The following is a 17,833-nucleotide window of genomic DNA, read 5'->3' as shown; positions in this document are numbered from 1 at the left end:
GTTACACAATGACTGCCTTTCGCACAGTCAACATTATACAAAACGGGTAAACAATGCATCTAAATGAAGAAAAATTCCTACTCCTCTTTTTTCACATTTTTCCTAGCATGGTACGGCGACGCTGTGTACATCTCAGCCATCTGTGTTGGCGTCGCAGTCGCCCTGACAACAATCTTAATGATGGTTATTCGCCTTGGAAAGGTAAGGGGACAGATTTAAGATTGATAATGATAAATACAAAAAAATGGTTACACATACACAATGAGCTTCGTTTTCTTTTAGTCTTGTGACAAGTAAAGGGAGCACAATGTTAATATGTAAAATTCAATGTGTTGCTTTGAACGGTTTTCATGATATTACACATTTTTGCAAGGTCTGTTTACTTTCAAAATGTTGTTATTGAACTACATATTATGTACAAACAAGCATGCATTCAACAGACTTTTTCCCTCATTGACAGAGTCGAAGCAAGGTCATGCCTGTGCTTGATCAGCTGCCAGCAACCGACGAAGCCAAACAAGTGATCCAACTCCATTCACTGATGCAGCCAAAAGAAACCAGCAGGCAAGACAGATATGCCAGAACGTTAAACAATGATTAAGAACTTCAAGATGAAAAAACTGTTGGCCCAGTTGGACCAAACGAAAAAAAAACTGTTGGACCAGTTGCTCAATGGAAGTAAAAGTAATTATAGTTCTTTTTTAAAGCATGTATGCAAACTGTTTACATTTTTAAAAATATGTAAACAGTTTGCATACATGTTTGAGACATGGCCGCTAGTGGGTGACCAATATAAACTAGAACTGTGTTGGGTTTTAATACGTTTTCATAGTTGTTGAATGTGATTTTTTTATTAAGATTGCAATTTTTTTATATTTGTCGGGGTTTAGGTTTGCTACTTTTTGTTGAAGTTCTTTGTAATAAGTACATTTTTAAAAAAAAAAAAAAAACAGAATGATTTAATGTACTCTTTAGTATAACATACGGACATGGCTGTATATTTTGACTACTTTGTGTTGGCCTATAATTTTAATGTTGGAATAAAGTACTTTGTTTACCTGTATTCCAAGAACTGTTTTTATCCAAAATTAACATTACATAATTGTAGTGGCCACCAGTGTAAATAGTGCGTGCAGTAATTGTTGAGTATATTAATGCGTCGACCTGCTGTTTAACTTGCGTTTTAAATGGAATGCAGATTTTATGTTTTCGTATTTTAAAGATCTTCCTATAATATAGGCAGATCTATAATATAAAGAGGGAATCATGACTTATTGGAAACACATGGCTAAACATAAACGGTATTGTACGTATTCTTTTGGCATTGAGTGAGTTGTTACATAAAAAGATATATCGAAATCTGCTTGTGACTCTGATTGTCTTGATATCTGTTGCACTTAAGAAACCTGAATGCAAATGTTTTTTCATAACATATAATTTATTTTATATAATAGTATTTAATAACACACCATATCTAGAACATTCCAAGACCATTTAAGATCTATTCATTTATTATTGATTCGTCCTGTTGCCTTTTCACCTTTTATTGGTGTCTTTTGATAACGTATTTAAACTATTCTTACACTAGTAATGTTTTACCTGTTCTAAGCATGGGGTGGAAACTTCATACATATTTATTGCAAATTAGTAACAATTATACGTCCATCACAATTTATTAGTCTAAGAAATACAAGTAACGCAATTACACATTCGGGCATGCAGAAACATATGCACAAACAGATACATATATTACATTATACATAGATTAACTACGTTGTAGAAGTACAGAGGATATAATGGTAGTTTGATTACAAAACTTTTCAAATTGTATCAAATTTAAAGTCGTTAGTATAATGTTTCAATAACATAATATACGCGTATGTATTGATTATGGTTGAAACAGAGAGCTCAAGGATGATTGATAAGCTAATCAATGTTATAATAAAAATCCATATGTGGAGGTATTTAAAAGTTTAGAGTTTAAAAGTTTGATCTAAGTCGTAGAATGGAACCATTCGTAGTATTGGATCAACATCTTTAACATTAAACATGTAAATCAATGTTGATATTATAGTAAAAATGTAGTGATACATAGTGACGTTTTAGCCATTTTTAGCCATTTACAGAAAAAAACATACGTACGTACATTATTGAGCATTAGGATTACCCTGTCGCATTGGCAACAAATATAAAATTTCATATCTATACGTAAATTACAATCACAGTAGTTTTGCTAGTGTGGATATATACATGCCCAATATTTTGAGGTAAGTGTCGTTGAGCTAGTGTTAATCAATGACAGAAAAATGTGTCCCAACCATATCTCAGACTGTCTTTTAGTAATATCATTATTTATTAACTCTATCGTATGGCCATACAGAACGTTTTAATTATATTGTATCCTTACCTACCGAGGTATAGAGTACAGGGTATGGCAACGATAATGCCAGCTATGTACAGGAAAAGACAGATCCTGTCCAGAACATACGCCAACAGATTGTATTCTGTAACTTCTTCTTCATCTCCACTGTTTGCCTTCGCCAGAGCCTCAATGCTACCAGACAGCTGCCTGACACTGCTCTTCAGCTCATCCAGTGTGCCCTGCAACCCCGGAACGTTCGATTTAACTTCGTTAGACTGGGCCCTAACGGCTTGGTTGGTTGCGACCTCAGTCCCGTTAGCTCCATCGGGTTGCACCTTGTTACTCACCGACCAGTTGCAAAAGATTTCGTCTCTCTGTCCATCATCGTCTTCGTCGTTTTTGCGCAGCTTCCTGGTCAGGTCTCCCATGAAAACAATCCTAGAGGAAGGGAGAACATGTGGCATAGGAAATTAGCATGCTACCTTATTCGATATCTCTCAAAAGATATACTAGTATTTCCATTTCCCGGGTACCATCTCAAAGCTTGATGTGCAAAAACGTGTTCAAGGAACATTGTACGTCTAAGTTGAGAATGGTTAGACATTAAGATAAATGAGATACACAAGAAACCTGCACTAGCAACTAGATACAGCTGGGCAGATTTCAATTCTATTTAATTGCTTGAGTAACTGTTTTGTGTCCATTGTGTGTCTCTAAAGCTGTGGAACTAACGGATTTTTAAACATGTCTCAATACCAATACCATTTACTGCTTGAGCTGTGCTCTAGGAATTTTAAAGTACTTTGATCTGTATTTTATGGGGACTAACTCCTAGTTTTACCCACTCACTTACGCATCCACTTACTCCTTAACCCAATTTCATTTACTCACCCAATCCAGTTTAGCTTCTAGTATATTAGTATGTAGTAAAAGTTAATTGCAATATATTGTATTAACATGTGTACAACGGCAATACCTCGCCAGGTGGCGTAGGAAGAGCTTCCGTGCCCACGGAGGTAAGTTGCCCTTCCGGTCATGGATGATGATGATACAGAGGGTCACCAACATGAAGCCGCCCATCATTCCCATGGCAACGATGATCAACATGGCTGCAATAAAACAACACGTTATTAATGCATACAAAGACATGTGATAAAACATTTTAGGGGGTCGTACATTTCTTCTATTCCAATTCCAATTCTGGTTTTAATTTTCAGAATTTGGACGTGCATCATCAAAACCATTAGTTGGTAACCATTTTCCTCTCAAAATATGAATGAATGAATGAACTTTATTGCTCGACAATCGTACATGGTACAATGTGTGGCAGTAATACAACAATACTAAAAAACTAAACTATCTTATTACATTTCTTACTACAAACTACTATCTATACAGTATATGAGTCACAATATGTTCATGAATTGATGATTTGGTCTCGCTTATAAAATAAGGTGTACAGAAATTGACCTACGTAAGCAGATAGGGTAGTAGGACATGACAATAATTCATGGAATGTATCGTACTGTGTACCAGATTGGGTGAACTTTGTCTTAGTGGTAATAGTCTGTAACAATGAATCTCTTTCTTTTCTATAGGTGGGACATGTCATAACAAAGTGAAATTCATCTTCAATATTCTCATTACATGTGGGACACAGTCTCTGAGTGGCTGGTGTGTTGTGGTGTCGACCTTTTTCGATTTGAAGACAATGTGCGCTGATTCTCAATTTTGTTATGCTAGTTGTGAACGATTTATTATAAATTGATGTGAGATAGTCTTCCATGCCAAAATGCTTTTTGATTTTAGAATATGTATGAAGTTTACTAGTGTTTCTAAGTTGTTCTCTCCAGCCAGAAAGAAACGTGTCTTTCAGACGCTCTTTAAATATGATTCCAAAACGGTTGGCATTAACTGCGGGGTTAAGCCACACATTTTGGAACCCATGTTTACATAAAATGTCCTGAACGTGAGTAGCCCAGTCATGGTCTTCTTCAACTGAAATGTCGTATGCTTTTTTAGCAAGCCTATCATTTGGTAAATTATTTAACCTTAACCAATATTTAATCAGCTGTGTTTGACTGTCAACGAACAAGGGAAATACTCCTAATTCACCCCTTACGGCGGCGTTTACAGATCCTTTCGGAACATGGAGGAGAATTTTGCAAAAATTTAAAAGTACATATTCTAAGTCAGGTATTTCATATGAGATTTTTGGTTGTTCTAATGTTATATTCTGGTTTCTTAATAAAGTGTCTGACTGGTATATCACGTTCAGTTTATCACTATATTTCTTAAATCTAACAAGAAGAGGGCGAGTACAGGAGGACGAGGGGTCTGATATCTTTCCTATGCGACTGACTCGCAGTAAATCAATTTCCGACCCTAATATCGGGTTGAGAATTGTGGCTATGGATGTTCTGATCTTTTCATTGGGACATTCATTAATTCCTTTAAAAATTAGGTCTCTGCATTGCACATTTATTCCAGTAAGTTCACTGCAATACAGTAGGATAGGTTTAACCAAACTGTTGAATAGATCTATAGCTAGGGGGATGGATGGGTTGGAGTTTGATGACAAAAAAGATTTCAATCCAAAAGAGGCCCGTAGAGCCTTTAGTCTTAACTGTTTAATAGCACGGGTAAATGATCCGGAAGGCGTGATGTCCACCCCTAGGTATGTGTAGAAGTTAGTTATCTCTAAAACTTGTCCTTGGCATTTGAAAGGTGAGTGTTTATTATCGTATGTCCGCCCATTTTTTGAGAATATCATTACTTTTGTTTTGTTCTTAATTTATTTGTAATTTCCATAGGGAACAAAATTGATCTAGCGTCCTCAGACACTCGTTTAGGCCTGATTCTGATTTGGATACGAGCACAAGGTCGTCGGCCCAAAATATGCTGTTTATAGGAGTATCTTTTAATGTCAAGGCATCGCAGGATGTGGATCTAATAAGGATGGGAAATCATTGATGAATATGTTGAAGAGGAGAGGACTCAGGTTGCAGCCCTGTTGCACTCCGCAGAACGATTTGAAGTAGGGTGACAGGCCATGTGGGGTTTTGACGCAATAATCTATGTTGTGATACATTGATTTTATTAACCTAAAGAAGTTCCCCCCTATCCCTAAAGATAAAAGCTTATAAAGTAACCCGTTTCGCCAAACCGAATCAAAGGCTTTGCGAAAATCTACAAAGCAAGCATATAGTTTCCCCCCTGGTTTACAAATCTGTTGGTCGATTAATGTTTTGAGAACAAAGACATTGTCACTGGTTCTAAAATCTTTCCTGAATCCGGATTGAAACGGAGATAGCAGGTTTGAGTTTTCCATGAAATGTTGTAGACGTTTATTTAAGATGAATGTGAATAGTTTGCCAACACAGCTAGAAATAGCTATTCCTCTGTAATTGGTTGGATTTGATGGTTCGCCACTTTTGTAAATTGGAACGAGTGTGCTCTGGCTCCACTGCTGAGGAAAGTGCCCAGACTGTAGTAATATGTTAAACATTTTTTGAATGGTTGTACAAGTTTGGAGGCGCCATATTTCAACATTTCATTAATTATAGAATCTGTTCCACTAGACTTATTGTTTTTTAAACTAGATAAACCATTTAGGATTTCCTCTTCAGTAATCTCAAAGTCTAGAGGTTTTCTGTTTCTTGTTCAAGTGATGTAATAATTTTATCTATATTTTCTTTTTCTTCGGTATCGACCACAATGTTCTTATTTATTGTTTTAAAATGATCCAGCCATTCATTAGTTGTGATTTGATCCCCTGTCTCTACCTTAGTACCATTTTCTAGATTTCGCAATTTATTTATTTCGTTCCAAAATGTTTTGGGTTCGTTCTTAGCTAATTTTGTTAAAGATCTCATTTTTTCTTCATTATACTGTTTTTCCTCTTTTTAGCAGTTTTTATACTCCTTAATCTTAAATACATAATCTTGTCTTTTGTCTTGTCGCCATGGGGATTTTCTAATTTCTGCGGCCAGTGCTCGTATTCTTGATTTAAGATCCCGACATTGTTGGTCGTACCATGGTTTAGTGATAGGTTTTCTTTTCCGTTTTGAAACACGAATTGATTTGAGTGACAGGTCTGCTGTTGTCTTAATGATGCAGTTAAAATCAGCAACAACATTTGTTACTTGGTTGGTTGTGTAGGGTTTTGACATGAATTGTTGTATTTCATTTTGTATTTGCGGTAAATTAAGAGCCTCTTGAAATTTTTTACATGAAGTTTCATCCCAGATGTATTTTTTGGGGTAAGCATTATTTTTTTCTTCAACTTTATGTCTAAAATTTGAGTGGTTTGATTTGAGGGAAACTGAGATTTGACAGTGATCAGATATCCAGGATGGGTCATGAACTTTAAAATATTGAACTAATGGGAAGAGATGCAGACTAGTAATACAGTAATCAACCGTGCTTGTACCATTGTATTTTATGCACGTACTTTTTCCTGGGAGATCCCCAATAACCTTCCATTTGTTATAATCAAATTAGCGGCTGAACATAGGTCAATTAGTTCCCTACCGTATCTGTTATTTATAGTGTCTGTACTGAGTCTAGGTTTTAGGTTGATTTCAGAGGCATTTTCGTCAAAACCATCAAAGAGTTTTTCTTGTAAATTAGCTGTTCTAGAATTTAAATCACCAAGAAGTAAGATATGCCCCATGCTATTGAATTTAGCTATTTCATCAGTTAGATCTTCAAATAATGTATTCTTTTTTTGTCGCAAAAATTGGCGAGTTTTCAGGAGGCAGATACAGGCAACCCAGAATCACATCCTTGTCGAAACCAAAGTAGTTCTTATCTAGTTTACACCAAATTATGTCGGAATTATTGCTATGTAGTTTGGAAATATGAGAAGTAGCTCTTTATAATTAGAGATGATTATAACTGGTAGGAGAATAGACAGATTAAAGAAACAACCCTATGTTTATCGGGTAAAATAATACCTTGTGAATCCTTGGACATAACCTCTGACATCCTCCCCCCCCCCTAGCAGTCAAAACCATACCAAAACTTCACCGTCGCTACTCTAACAGCAAACATACAAATTTCTCAGTAAGCCACCCAAAATAATGTTTCTGTACTCGAAAGTACAATGTCTGTAACGTCTTACCGATGAATGGCAGGGTTCCTTTTACAGGCAAGAAACCTGTAACGACGACCAGCGACACCACCATGGACAGCAGCACGGTGACGCCGAATCCAATCCTGTCACCTTTATCAATGGGCATGATGAAGGTGATGATCATGAGGACGACAAGGATGATGCAGGGAGAGATGGTTGTAGCGTAGTGGTAGCTAGGATCCCGTTGGATTGTTATCGTGAGGCAGGCGGTGTTGTTGCCGGCTGAGAGAGTGACACGGCCCGCCCACTCTCCGGTGAGAATCCGATCGCTGGTCTTGCTACAGGTCAGGAATTCTTTCTCTTCTTTGTCTGGTATAGTCTCGGAACATGCTTTGTGAAAAAGAAAGAAAGAAACAAAAATTGGCATTTCATCGCAACATTGTCATTGATTAAAAACGTTATACTGTACTAAATATAAATAGAAGTTTATTCACAACAACTTGTTTACCAGACACACTTGTCTATAGTAAATAAACAACTTTGATACTCAACCATTCAGCAACCTGATGAAATTATTTACCGAGCTACTACTGTACTACTTTTACTATATTACTGTACTTATACTCATTGTCCATCTATATTAAACATAAAATATGGACTATTTAGTAATTCAAATACGTTTTTTTTCTGAATTAGCAGAAAATTTACAGATAAAACTATGTTTTATAAGCTCCGTCAGATATGTTGTGAATGCAACATATTTGAAAGCCAGAAGAGGTTTTTACAGTACTTTCGAGTATACATTAGCCATTGTAGTTGTAAAAAGATACCGCACTCTAATATAATTCTAGTTGTATTAGTTATTAGCAAATAACCTATCACCACGACCTTAGCTCGTAAAAGAATGCACATGCACAACAAATTATATTATTCATTGATAGAAATTGATGAAAAAACATTGTTATATCTCTAAGAGCTATATTTTTTCTGTTATAAATATCATGATTCCAAGAGTACAAATGTACCTATTATCGTTTCCGGTCCTCCCTTCAGGCAGACGGGACATGTCATGTTGTCTTGTGGAAACAGGAACGGGTCCAAGTCACATGTTGTGGAGGCCAGAAACTCTAAGGTGCCATATACCTTTCCCTTGTCGGTAACTCTTAGATTAGTTTCAGGGAAGCCGCCAGTATACTCTGTATTAAAGCTGATTATGAGAGAAATAGAGAAACAGTTTTTTAAGTTAATCGTCATACATGTATATGATTGTTTGCTAAAGGTTCGGAAGAATCTAGCCAAATTATTGAATGGAGTGATAAAGCAACCAATTTAAATTGCTAAACGCAGTTAACGCCGGCGGGTACCATACTTGATGTAGTTTATTTTTTTATTTGGGGGTGGGGGTATTACATATGGAGTGAACTGCGAGTATAATAAAGATGGCAAATGCAATACATATGTATACAAGTATGTTTCAGCATCACATAAAGCATAACTTCAGAGATTAATTTTTTCATCATAAGCCATTAATTGAAATCTGTATCAAAGATGAGAAGAAAAAAAAAGACGTACTTCCGTTTAAGCGATAAGCCAGGCTTCCAGACCGTGCTATCACCAACGTAAATGGCGTCCAAACCCCCGTACTCACTCGCCTGCCATTGCAAACGCTCGTCTTCCCATTCCTAGCACAAAATAATAAAAAAGGAAATGTTATAACACATGATGTCATTTTATGTTGAATTGGTCAATAATTAGAGTCTTGTCAGTTAAAAGAAACAATAATTTATGTATAGATTTGTATGAACATAGCTAGTAATTGGTAAAGGATTTGTATCATTGCAGAGTATTGCAGAGTTGATTGTATGAAGTTAACTAAAAAACACTAATTGGTATTATTATTTATTATATATAACCATATAAACAAACATGTATTGAGAGGGACACAGAGAAAGAGATTGTCATACTTACCAATGCCATCTTAACAGCCGTCACGATCTGTTCATTCTTTTCATCCTAAGAAGTTTGAAATAAGTAATTATTAATTATTGTAAACATTGTAACCAAACTTTTAAGTCAACGTCATCTGCGCTGCTATTCTTAAATGCATTTCTTTAAATAAATTGAGTCCTGGCGAACCCCAGCTCATATGAACCACAAAAATGCATCAGAATCTTTAGCTAGATGAAGGTGGCTTCGAAATGAAAGAAGAAACGAAAGAGAATGTTCAATTTGCCCTCCTTATGTCTGCATGTTTTAAACTTACCAACGATATGACGTTCTCGATGTAAGCATGGACGTGCACATTTTTGCCCCTTGAGGGAGCAAAGGCCTTGTTGTACACCTCAGTGCTGAAGATGTCCTTTGTCAGCTTCCAATTATGGTCCACTGTAAAATAGTACAAACATTACTGTTGGTAAACTGTGATAGGATGCCAAGTCATGTTTTTTTTGTTTACATTCATAAGTTATGTGCCTAAAGATCTTGCAAACGAGATGTTGCAAGTGTACATCTAAAAAAAATATATATTTAGAATTCACCGGGAAACACGATTCCTTTTGATGTGATATCTATTATGGAAATTTATAGTTTAAACGTTTCTAAAAGAACACAAAAAGTGATTCTTTAGTCGCGTCACCATCGGCCATTTTAAGGTAATTGACCAAGTTCTTCGTCATACTTTAATCTTCTGATCTGTCAATCAATCAATCAATCCATTAATCAACCAATCATCTAATCGATTAAATCCTTGATTGGGCCTCGGTAGCTTGTTTGGCCATCTGGTCACTTTTTAACGCCGAATAAATGGGTACGTGTGGCATTAACATCTAACCTTTACAGTAGGTGTAGTACTAACCTTCACAGTTAGGCACGACTGTAGACCACTTTGCTTCGGTTCCGTTGACGACACACTGCGCCCTGTTCGGTGGCGAGTCCTCCTTGAACTTGTAGCCTCTGTCACACGTAAACGTGATCCGATCTCCTTCTCTGTAAAACTTCAGTAGAGGGCTTCTTTGGCCGAAGTTTGGTTTCCCAGGATCTTTGCAGCCAACGACTGTAAAGAAATTACCACGAAAGTTCACCTGTGTTTGTAGTTACATGTTTAATGTTACAACTTTTGGTCCAACACGAAGAAATTCTCTCACCTAGAGATTTCGACCAGTCTGCTGAAGAAGCCCACGAGAGATTTTTTTTGTGTTGGAACAAAAGTTAACTTTAAACTGTAAAATTAGGTATACTTTTTACTTAGGTAAGTCCAAATTACACTTTTTTTTGCAATGGGAGAGTGATTTGTTCAGCTTACGTTGCAAAACAATTATAAGGAAACATATTTTTTTAATAATCCTGATCTTACATAATGCAGCATTACACCCGAATACTTCTGTAGGCATACCGTCACAGGGAACGATGTCACACTCCTCGAAACCCCCCTCGATGTAACAGTATGGTCTCGTCCAGTCAGGGTTCCGACAAAGGTTGCCCTCTAGGTTTGCCCAGGCTGCGGTCGTCAGCAGGCTCTTGTGTGTGTCCAAGTCCCACCGTTCACAGGTCTTCCCCGATGGCGGTTTGTTCACGTTTCCTCTATAATTCGCTCCATTTCCCCTGTAACACTCATCTAGAATGAAGAACAAAGGGGAAAGTATGTTTAATTTATAAAAGTATAATTTCTGTTTTCATTTCGGTTGCGGTTTGATAGAGAAATCATGCCTTAAGGTGACCTAGCACGCGCCAAGTAGGAGTAAGTTGGCAGTGTATGGGGCCGGGGAAATTAAGAAAATAGAGTATGTCGATGAAGGGTAGACATCCGGATAGCAATATTCACAAGGAATTTTTTCTCAAGCACTTGGATACATTTTAAAAAACTGTCTAAGACGTTTCAAGTAGCATTTACCACTTTTCATCAGTGACGATTCGATTTCTGGTGTAAGAAAGGGGAGTAATGTCTAATAAAACCGTACATAACATCCACAGTTCGAATACTTTTACGAAATACTTGAATTTCATTGACGTCCAGAAACTACATATATTTCGTGAAAGTATTCGAACTGTGGATGTTATGTACGGTTTTATTAGAAATTACTAGTACTCTTTCTTACACCAGAAATCGAATCGTCACTGATGAAAAGAAGAGGATGCTACTTGCAGCGTCAGACAGTTTTCAAAATGTATCCAATTTCTTGAATAACAATTCCTTTCCCATACAATTTCCCCATATACTGCCAACTTACTCCTACCTGGCGCGTGCTGTGTCACCTCGGGGAATGATTTTTGTATAAAACCCCAGGCTAAATAAAAGCCCAACCACTACGTGCTGGAAGCAATTGTGACATACAGAGACACAGACGCACAACTTAGCCACCCAAAACAATGTTTCTGTTCTGATTGCTCTACGAGATAGAATAAACCTTACGATGATTTTTCTATCAAGCCGCAGGCAAAATGAAAGCCCACCCACTACACACTGGAAGCAATTGTGACATACAGAGACACAGACGCATAACTTAGCCACCCAAAAATACTTCCGTGCTGATTGCTATACGAGATAGAATAAACGTTATGAATCGATGCAGAAGTCTGTCTTTTTGTGGCGACAGGCGTCTCGATGATGTTACCCTTGGGCCTTGTTGACGAATGTTGACGATTCTCATTAATTATGCAAATTAGGCACACATTTGCATAAAAACTATCTGCCAATGTTCTTCTTTAGAATTACACATGCCACATGTTTGAATAATCATGGAAGGTAGCAGATTTAAAGCATTTCCTCATTAATTATGCTAATTAGCTGCTGATTTTCATAATTATCATTTTAATATGTCAAGCATTCTTTAAGGTACCCACATACACACACACAGACACACAAATGCCAACGAAAACACTATGTCACATAACCTTCTTGGCGAAGGTAATGATCATAAATGCTGTAAGATAACTCACCACCATCCTTCTTTGATGGCGCAATGTTGTAGCAGCTGCTGTTCGGGAATATCCCGCAAGAGGGCAAGGATGATATCAGCGCCTGATTCTTGCAAGAATCTCGCACCTCTTCGCACCACGACCGACATGGTAGCTGGTGTCGGCTGTAATATAGGAAATATGACATCATATGAGTAAGTAACAGGAGCTTAAGCGTTGTCTGTCCTCGTTGTCTGTCCTCGGGGCATATCAATCAATAGGTTGTGCTTATAAACCTGCATTTTCCCTCTGGTCTCTCAGTCACTGACGAAAGCTAATGGACACTAGCTGAAACGTCTGACGTTTTCAAAATCATATTCAGTTGCTTGAGTAACTACTTTTTGGCGTATCGTATTACCTGGATGTCTAACCGTTATCGACCTAAGTAATTTATTGTTTCTATAAATGATCACTTGTCAATGTGTTTTGAACAATTCTAATCATTTCTTTGGCTTCATCAAGTGATGATCTGACAGGAATGCGATCCCAAACGTAATTAAGGTCATATATTTTTTATACTCATTTATATTTTGTAACACAACTCTACCATGCGGTGTTTAGTAGTACATTCCAGTCATAAATAGAGGAATATTCGAATCCAAGATGTTTAGATTTTGAGTCAACAATTTGCCAAAAGTATTCCATATGACTACATTGCACACTAGAGTTTACGAATACTATGAAAATACGCGATCTTACCTCTGAGTTTGGTTGCAGTTGGGCAGAAGAAGAGCACAGATTAACTCATTAACCTCAGGGTGACACCTGGAATCCGAGAGCGTCTGAAAGTTATTGAGAAAACCGGGGTCTCTGACTTCTTGTACTGTCTTGTGGTTGAACGGGTTGGGAAAACCAGCGTTAACGTATGGCAGGACTCTGCACAGGGTGAAACTGGGCGGGATGCCTTCACAATCTGCAGAAACATAAAGAGGTCATTTCTAATTAAAGTTCGACTGTGTTGGTAGTTACATGTTTAAGGTTAATCTTTTTGTTTCAACAATCTATAGACCAAACCTTCCAAAAAGAAATATACAATGGGTTCCGCTGAAAGGCAGACGAAAAATGCCCAGACTATGCATGATGTACAAAATGACCGATAATCAAACTGGTGGACGTACCAACCACTAAGTATCTAATACCAGCCTAGAAAAGAACAAGATGCAGTGATGCCTTCTAATGTAAAAGTCATCAACCAAGAATTGCGGTGGTCGAAAACCCGTTGCCATCAATGCAAATCAATGTACATGTAAAATATTGGGTGTAACGTTTAATATAAAAGCTGGTCTGTTAGGCCGAAGGGCGGATGGTTATGTAAGGATACAATACGAGTCACTTGAAGGTATCATATCGATAACCATATAAAAAAAACTGCAAGGTGTCATCGGTGTGGTGTAGTGGATAGAGCATCCGACTGTAAAGCAAGGAGACCTAGGTGCAATCCCCAGGGTTTGACCAAGACATGTCCGGACATGCACCCAGACGTTGTGCCCTTGAAAAAGGCACTTAACACGTATTCCAGTTAGAGGGATCCTGGGCCCTACTAGGGTTTGGATTGACGTCAGGAAGGGCATCCAAACATAAAAATCTAGCTAAAAAACGAACAAAAAACTTGCATTTGATGCAAGCACGTGTAACCCCCGTTTTGAGGGGAAATGACGATAAAATTGGATTTTAAAGTAGGATGTAGGACTTACTACAAGATGCTTCGTCGCTGCCGTCACTGCAGTCGACCTCTCCGTTACACCGTTTCCATGACTCCACACAGGTCACGTCGTCTCCGCAACGGTACTGCCCCACCGAACAGTTGGCGAACACTGGAAGGCAGAAAACCAAATACAATAGTCACCGCTCCTGACGCGTCACAAAAAAAAAGAAATGCTATGCAATATTTTATTTTTTCATACGATACTATGTAATTTCGCTTATGGAATTTAAAAAAAATGGATTACATGTATAAAAGAGCTATTATATAAAACACTGTAATTATAGAATTCCCTACTTAATTATGCAAATTAAGTCCTCATTTGCATAATTTGCATTTAATCATATACAACTCTCTCTCAGCACCAAACACCAAAAATGATAAAAATAAGTTGTTCCTATCTGGACTTATTGGCTTTAAAAGGTTTCGCCAGAAAGTCCCCTGCAGTTCCAGAACAAGCTGCTAGGGGGACCTAACCCATACCACTTATTCCAGACAGGAAAAGCTATCTGTCAGCAAAAAAACAAGACCATATAGCATGTTCAGGACAAAAGACACAAAAACCGGAAGTTCTGCTGCAGTACCAAAGTCATCCACCAGGAGGCCCATATTTGACCTTGACGTTTGTCTTCCTAAGACTTATCAGCACGCCAAATATTACCACAATCCATAAAGGCGTTATGAAGTTATGCTGATTACAAATGTGCGGAAACGCAAACACAGGCAGACAGACACACACACAGACACGCCAAAAACAATACCTCCATTTTTCATGGAGGTAACAAATGTTTGACAAAAGCGTTTGACAGTAAGGCTTTGACAAAAACGTTTGACAGTAATACTTTCTTACTGGCGCAGTGCTCTTCATGTAGAGATAATGTAACTATCCTGACCTTTTACAACGGCAGTGTATGAAGCCTGGAACCCTTGTCTGGTCACACTGTAGTCAGAGGTGAATCGAACCAGCATGGTGTTCCCAGTCGACGTCACAGGGGATGGCATGGTCGAACCAGTTAAACGAACTAAGTAAAGAAAAAAAAAACTTTAATTCATTTTCGGTGCAATAATGAATATGTTTACATACTTCTGTACTCATGAATCTGGCATAATGATGAAAATGAAAGCCAGCAAACAACATTACATGTACATGAATGGGTTAAAGGGAAAGAATTATACATAATTATACACACAAAAATCTGTTGACAGTGGCGATAACATAATATATGCATGTGCGGGATTCTCTCTCTCTCTCTCTATCTCTCTCTTTATCTCTCTCTCTGTCTCTCTCTCTCTCTCTGCGTGTGTGTTGAAAAGTGGAAAATTTGGGTAAGTTCTTTTTTTGTGTTAAAAATACAATGTTACTAACAGAAACTCCGACCGCAGTATGTGCGTGTCTGTGCGCGAGCGTGCGTATAGGTACTAGTATGTGTGAATATATATGCATGTATGTATTTATGTATTACGGCGTGTACATTTGTGTGTGTGTGTGTGTGTGTGTGTGCATGTAGCTTACCTATTTGATTCTCAGTTGTGTTTCCATCGTACAAGTAGACGAAGTCCCAGTTGTTCTCCACATTAAACGCCGTGAAGCTGAGCTGTACGACCTTTGGTGGAGTGACGGTGATCAGGTACCGGTAGTCCTGACTGTTCGGGTACTGGCTGGGATAGTTCGGGCTGCTTACTGTTCCACTGGGCCCCGTCTTCTGCACAAATGTGCCGGACTCTGAAAATGGATATGCCGTTGAAAATGAGAATATTACGGTGCAATCTTATTGTGATAACTCGAGACCAGAGTATGGCGAATCATGTGCTTTGGCCAAAGTTTTAATTTGTTTCTTTGCTTGTGTATATTTTTAAATGACAGAATTATCGCCTTCTGTGTTTCTTTTTATTCATCAAAACATAAAAACATAACAAGGACAGTGTGACGCTGCACTCAAGTTAACAACTTATAATATTAACAGCGCCACACAACAAAAAAGGTACAATTAACATTTAAATATACAAAGTTGACATATCTGTGCGCCGTATTCTCACTACCCCAAGACATTAAAATATCAAATTAAATGCTAACAGAGCTATTTGAAAGATAGGATTACATGGTAACCTCCTATATCTCATTGGCGGAAAAACATCCGCCAATCAGAGCTAGGAGGGGAATTTAGTCCATTAACACTTTTGTGTTTTTCAAAGAATTCATGGGGATATCCAACTATGTCATAACATAACATTAAAACAATAATAAAAGATCAACTTAGCAAAGGCCTAACGAGAATAAATTACCCCTCGTGAACAAGCAGAAATCCTGAATAACAAATAACACTTTGACAGCTTTATCGTAAGCGGGGATGTGGTTGGTTGGTAACTTCAAAATTATGCTGGGGCATGTTTATATCCCCAACTATATAATTCGCATTGTCAATTTTATGAAACAATTTCATGATGTTTTCTTTTGGTCAAATCCTGAAACGTTGATATTAAAACGGCAGAGAAGTCACTAGAGTGAATAAATGTAGAAACTTACGGGAGGGGGAGCCAGAACCGGAACCTTCAGCATCTGTCCCTGACCCGGACCCTGACCCGGACCAGCTCGAGGTGCTGTTGTTCATCGGCGGGGGAGAGACCTGGGGCGTGGCGTTCTGTGGGGTGGGTAGACTCGGAGGCATGTCAAGGGTGGTGTTGTTGTTCGTGGTAGACTCGGTAGCATTAGGGTTTGGGGTGTTGTTGCTTGTGGTAGACTCGGTAGCATTCGGGTTTGGGGTGTTGTTGTTCGTTGTGGACTCGGTAACATTCGGGGATGGGGTGTTGTTTCTCGTGGTGGACTCGGTAACACTCGGGGATGGGGTGTTGTTTCTCGTGGTGGACTCGGTAACACTCGGGGATGGGGTGTTGTTGTTCGTAGTGGACTCGGTAACATTCGGGGATGGGGTGTTGTTGTTCGTGGTGGACTCGGTAACATTCGGGGATGGGGTGTTGTTGTTCGTGGTGGACTCGGTAACACTCGGGCTGGAGGTGTTACTTGCCGCGGTAGACTGTGCACTAGGTGTTGCAGGGTTACTTACTGGGGCAGATGTTGGAGCTACTGAACTCTGAGACTGGAGACCGCAGAAGAAGGAGCAAAGAAGAACAACAACCGTGGCAGTCCGCCACATGGTGCTTGCGGTTCAAGGACTGAAAAAATATAAATCAAGATCACTTTTAATATCAATATCATAATCATGAGCATGATCCTAGCATACGCCTGCAAAATTTCAATTCATTTACCAGGGTACAGAAAAAAAAAAACAATGTTTAAAATCGACACACAAATCACCACAGAGTCGATTCAAAGTGTTGAACAGTGTGCCTTTCAGATCTAATGCACCTAAATGACAAATTGGTTTTATGTTCAAAATATTGATTAAAAGCGTCAAACTTAGTATCGCAACATATTTTCTTTTAACCCTGCAAGGACATTATATATAAAGACCTTGATACCTGTATTTAGGTGCAGAAAGTGACACTAATGTTTCAGTCCAATATAATTACGAACATCTGCACTGGTGTCAGTTCTTAGAATAGCACATTAGTTCCACTTCCATAACTACACACGATGATATCTCACCAGTGTTACTTTCCTCATGTATAATACCCTCCTTTTCAGACGTTCCCGGATCGGCCTTTTTTTTGGGGGGGGGGGTATTTTCTGATCACACGTAGATCGCACGCAATAGAAGCTCCGGCTAGCAACCCTACATGG

At 38.3% G+C, this 17,833-nt stretch overlaps 1 protein-coding gene across 1 annotated transcript in view; it reads right to left on the bottom strand.

Moving 5' to 3' along the window:
* Positions 1-1,948: 1,948 nt before the first annotated feature.
* The window catches only part of LOC109462533, a 51,577-nt gene continuing 35,692 nt past the window's right edge, over positions 1,949-17,833 (bottom strand). The window contains exons 16-30 of the mRNA XM_019759085.1: positions 16,619-17,250; positions 15,608-15,817; positions 14,988-15,116; positions 14,087-14,206; positions 13,092-13,305; positions 12,375-12,517; positions 10,831-11,052; positions 10,294-10,491; positions 9,703-9,824; positions 9,408-9,452; positions 9,012-9,121; positions 8,465-8,646; positions 7,488-7,829; positions 3,339-3,471; positions 1,949-2,800 (exon numbers count right to left, since the gene is read on the bottom strand). Of these exons, the coding sequence (XP_019614644.1) occupies positions 2,404-2,800; positions 3,339-3,471; positions 7,488-7,829; positions 8,465-8,646; positions 9,012-9,121; positions 9,408-9,452; positions 9,703-9,824; positions 10,294-10,491; positions 10,831-11,052; positions 12,375-12,517; positions 13,092-13,305; positions 14,087-14,206; positions 14,988-15,116; positions 15,608-15,817; positions 16,619-17,250 (3,199 nt within the window). The 3' untranslated portion in view covers positions 1,949-2,403. The remainder of the gene's footprint in view (positions 2,801-3,338; positions 3,472-7,487; positions 7,830-8,464; positions 8,647-9,011; positions 9,122-9,407; positions 9,453-9,702; positions 9,825-10,293; positions 10,492-10,830; positions 11,053-12,374; positions 12,518-13,091; positions 13,306-14,086; positions 14,207-14,987; positions 15,117-15,607; positions 15,818-16,618; positions 17,251-17,833) is intronic.

The sequence above is a fragment of the Branchiostoma belcheri genome, unplaced genomic scaffold (assembly GCF_001625305.1).
Source record: "Branchiostoma belcheri isolate BF01 breed outbred unplaced genomic scaffold, Haploidv18h27 scaffold118, whole genome shotgun sequence".
Lineage (NCBI taxonomy): Eukaryota > Metazoa > Chordata > Leptocardii > Amphioxiformes > Branchiostomatidae > Branchiostoma > Branchiostoma belcheri.
The sequence above is the reverse complement of the archived record's forward strand: the minus strand, read 5'-3'. Positions and strand labels throughout refer to the sequence as shown.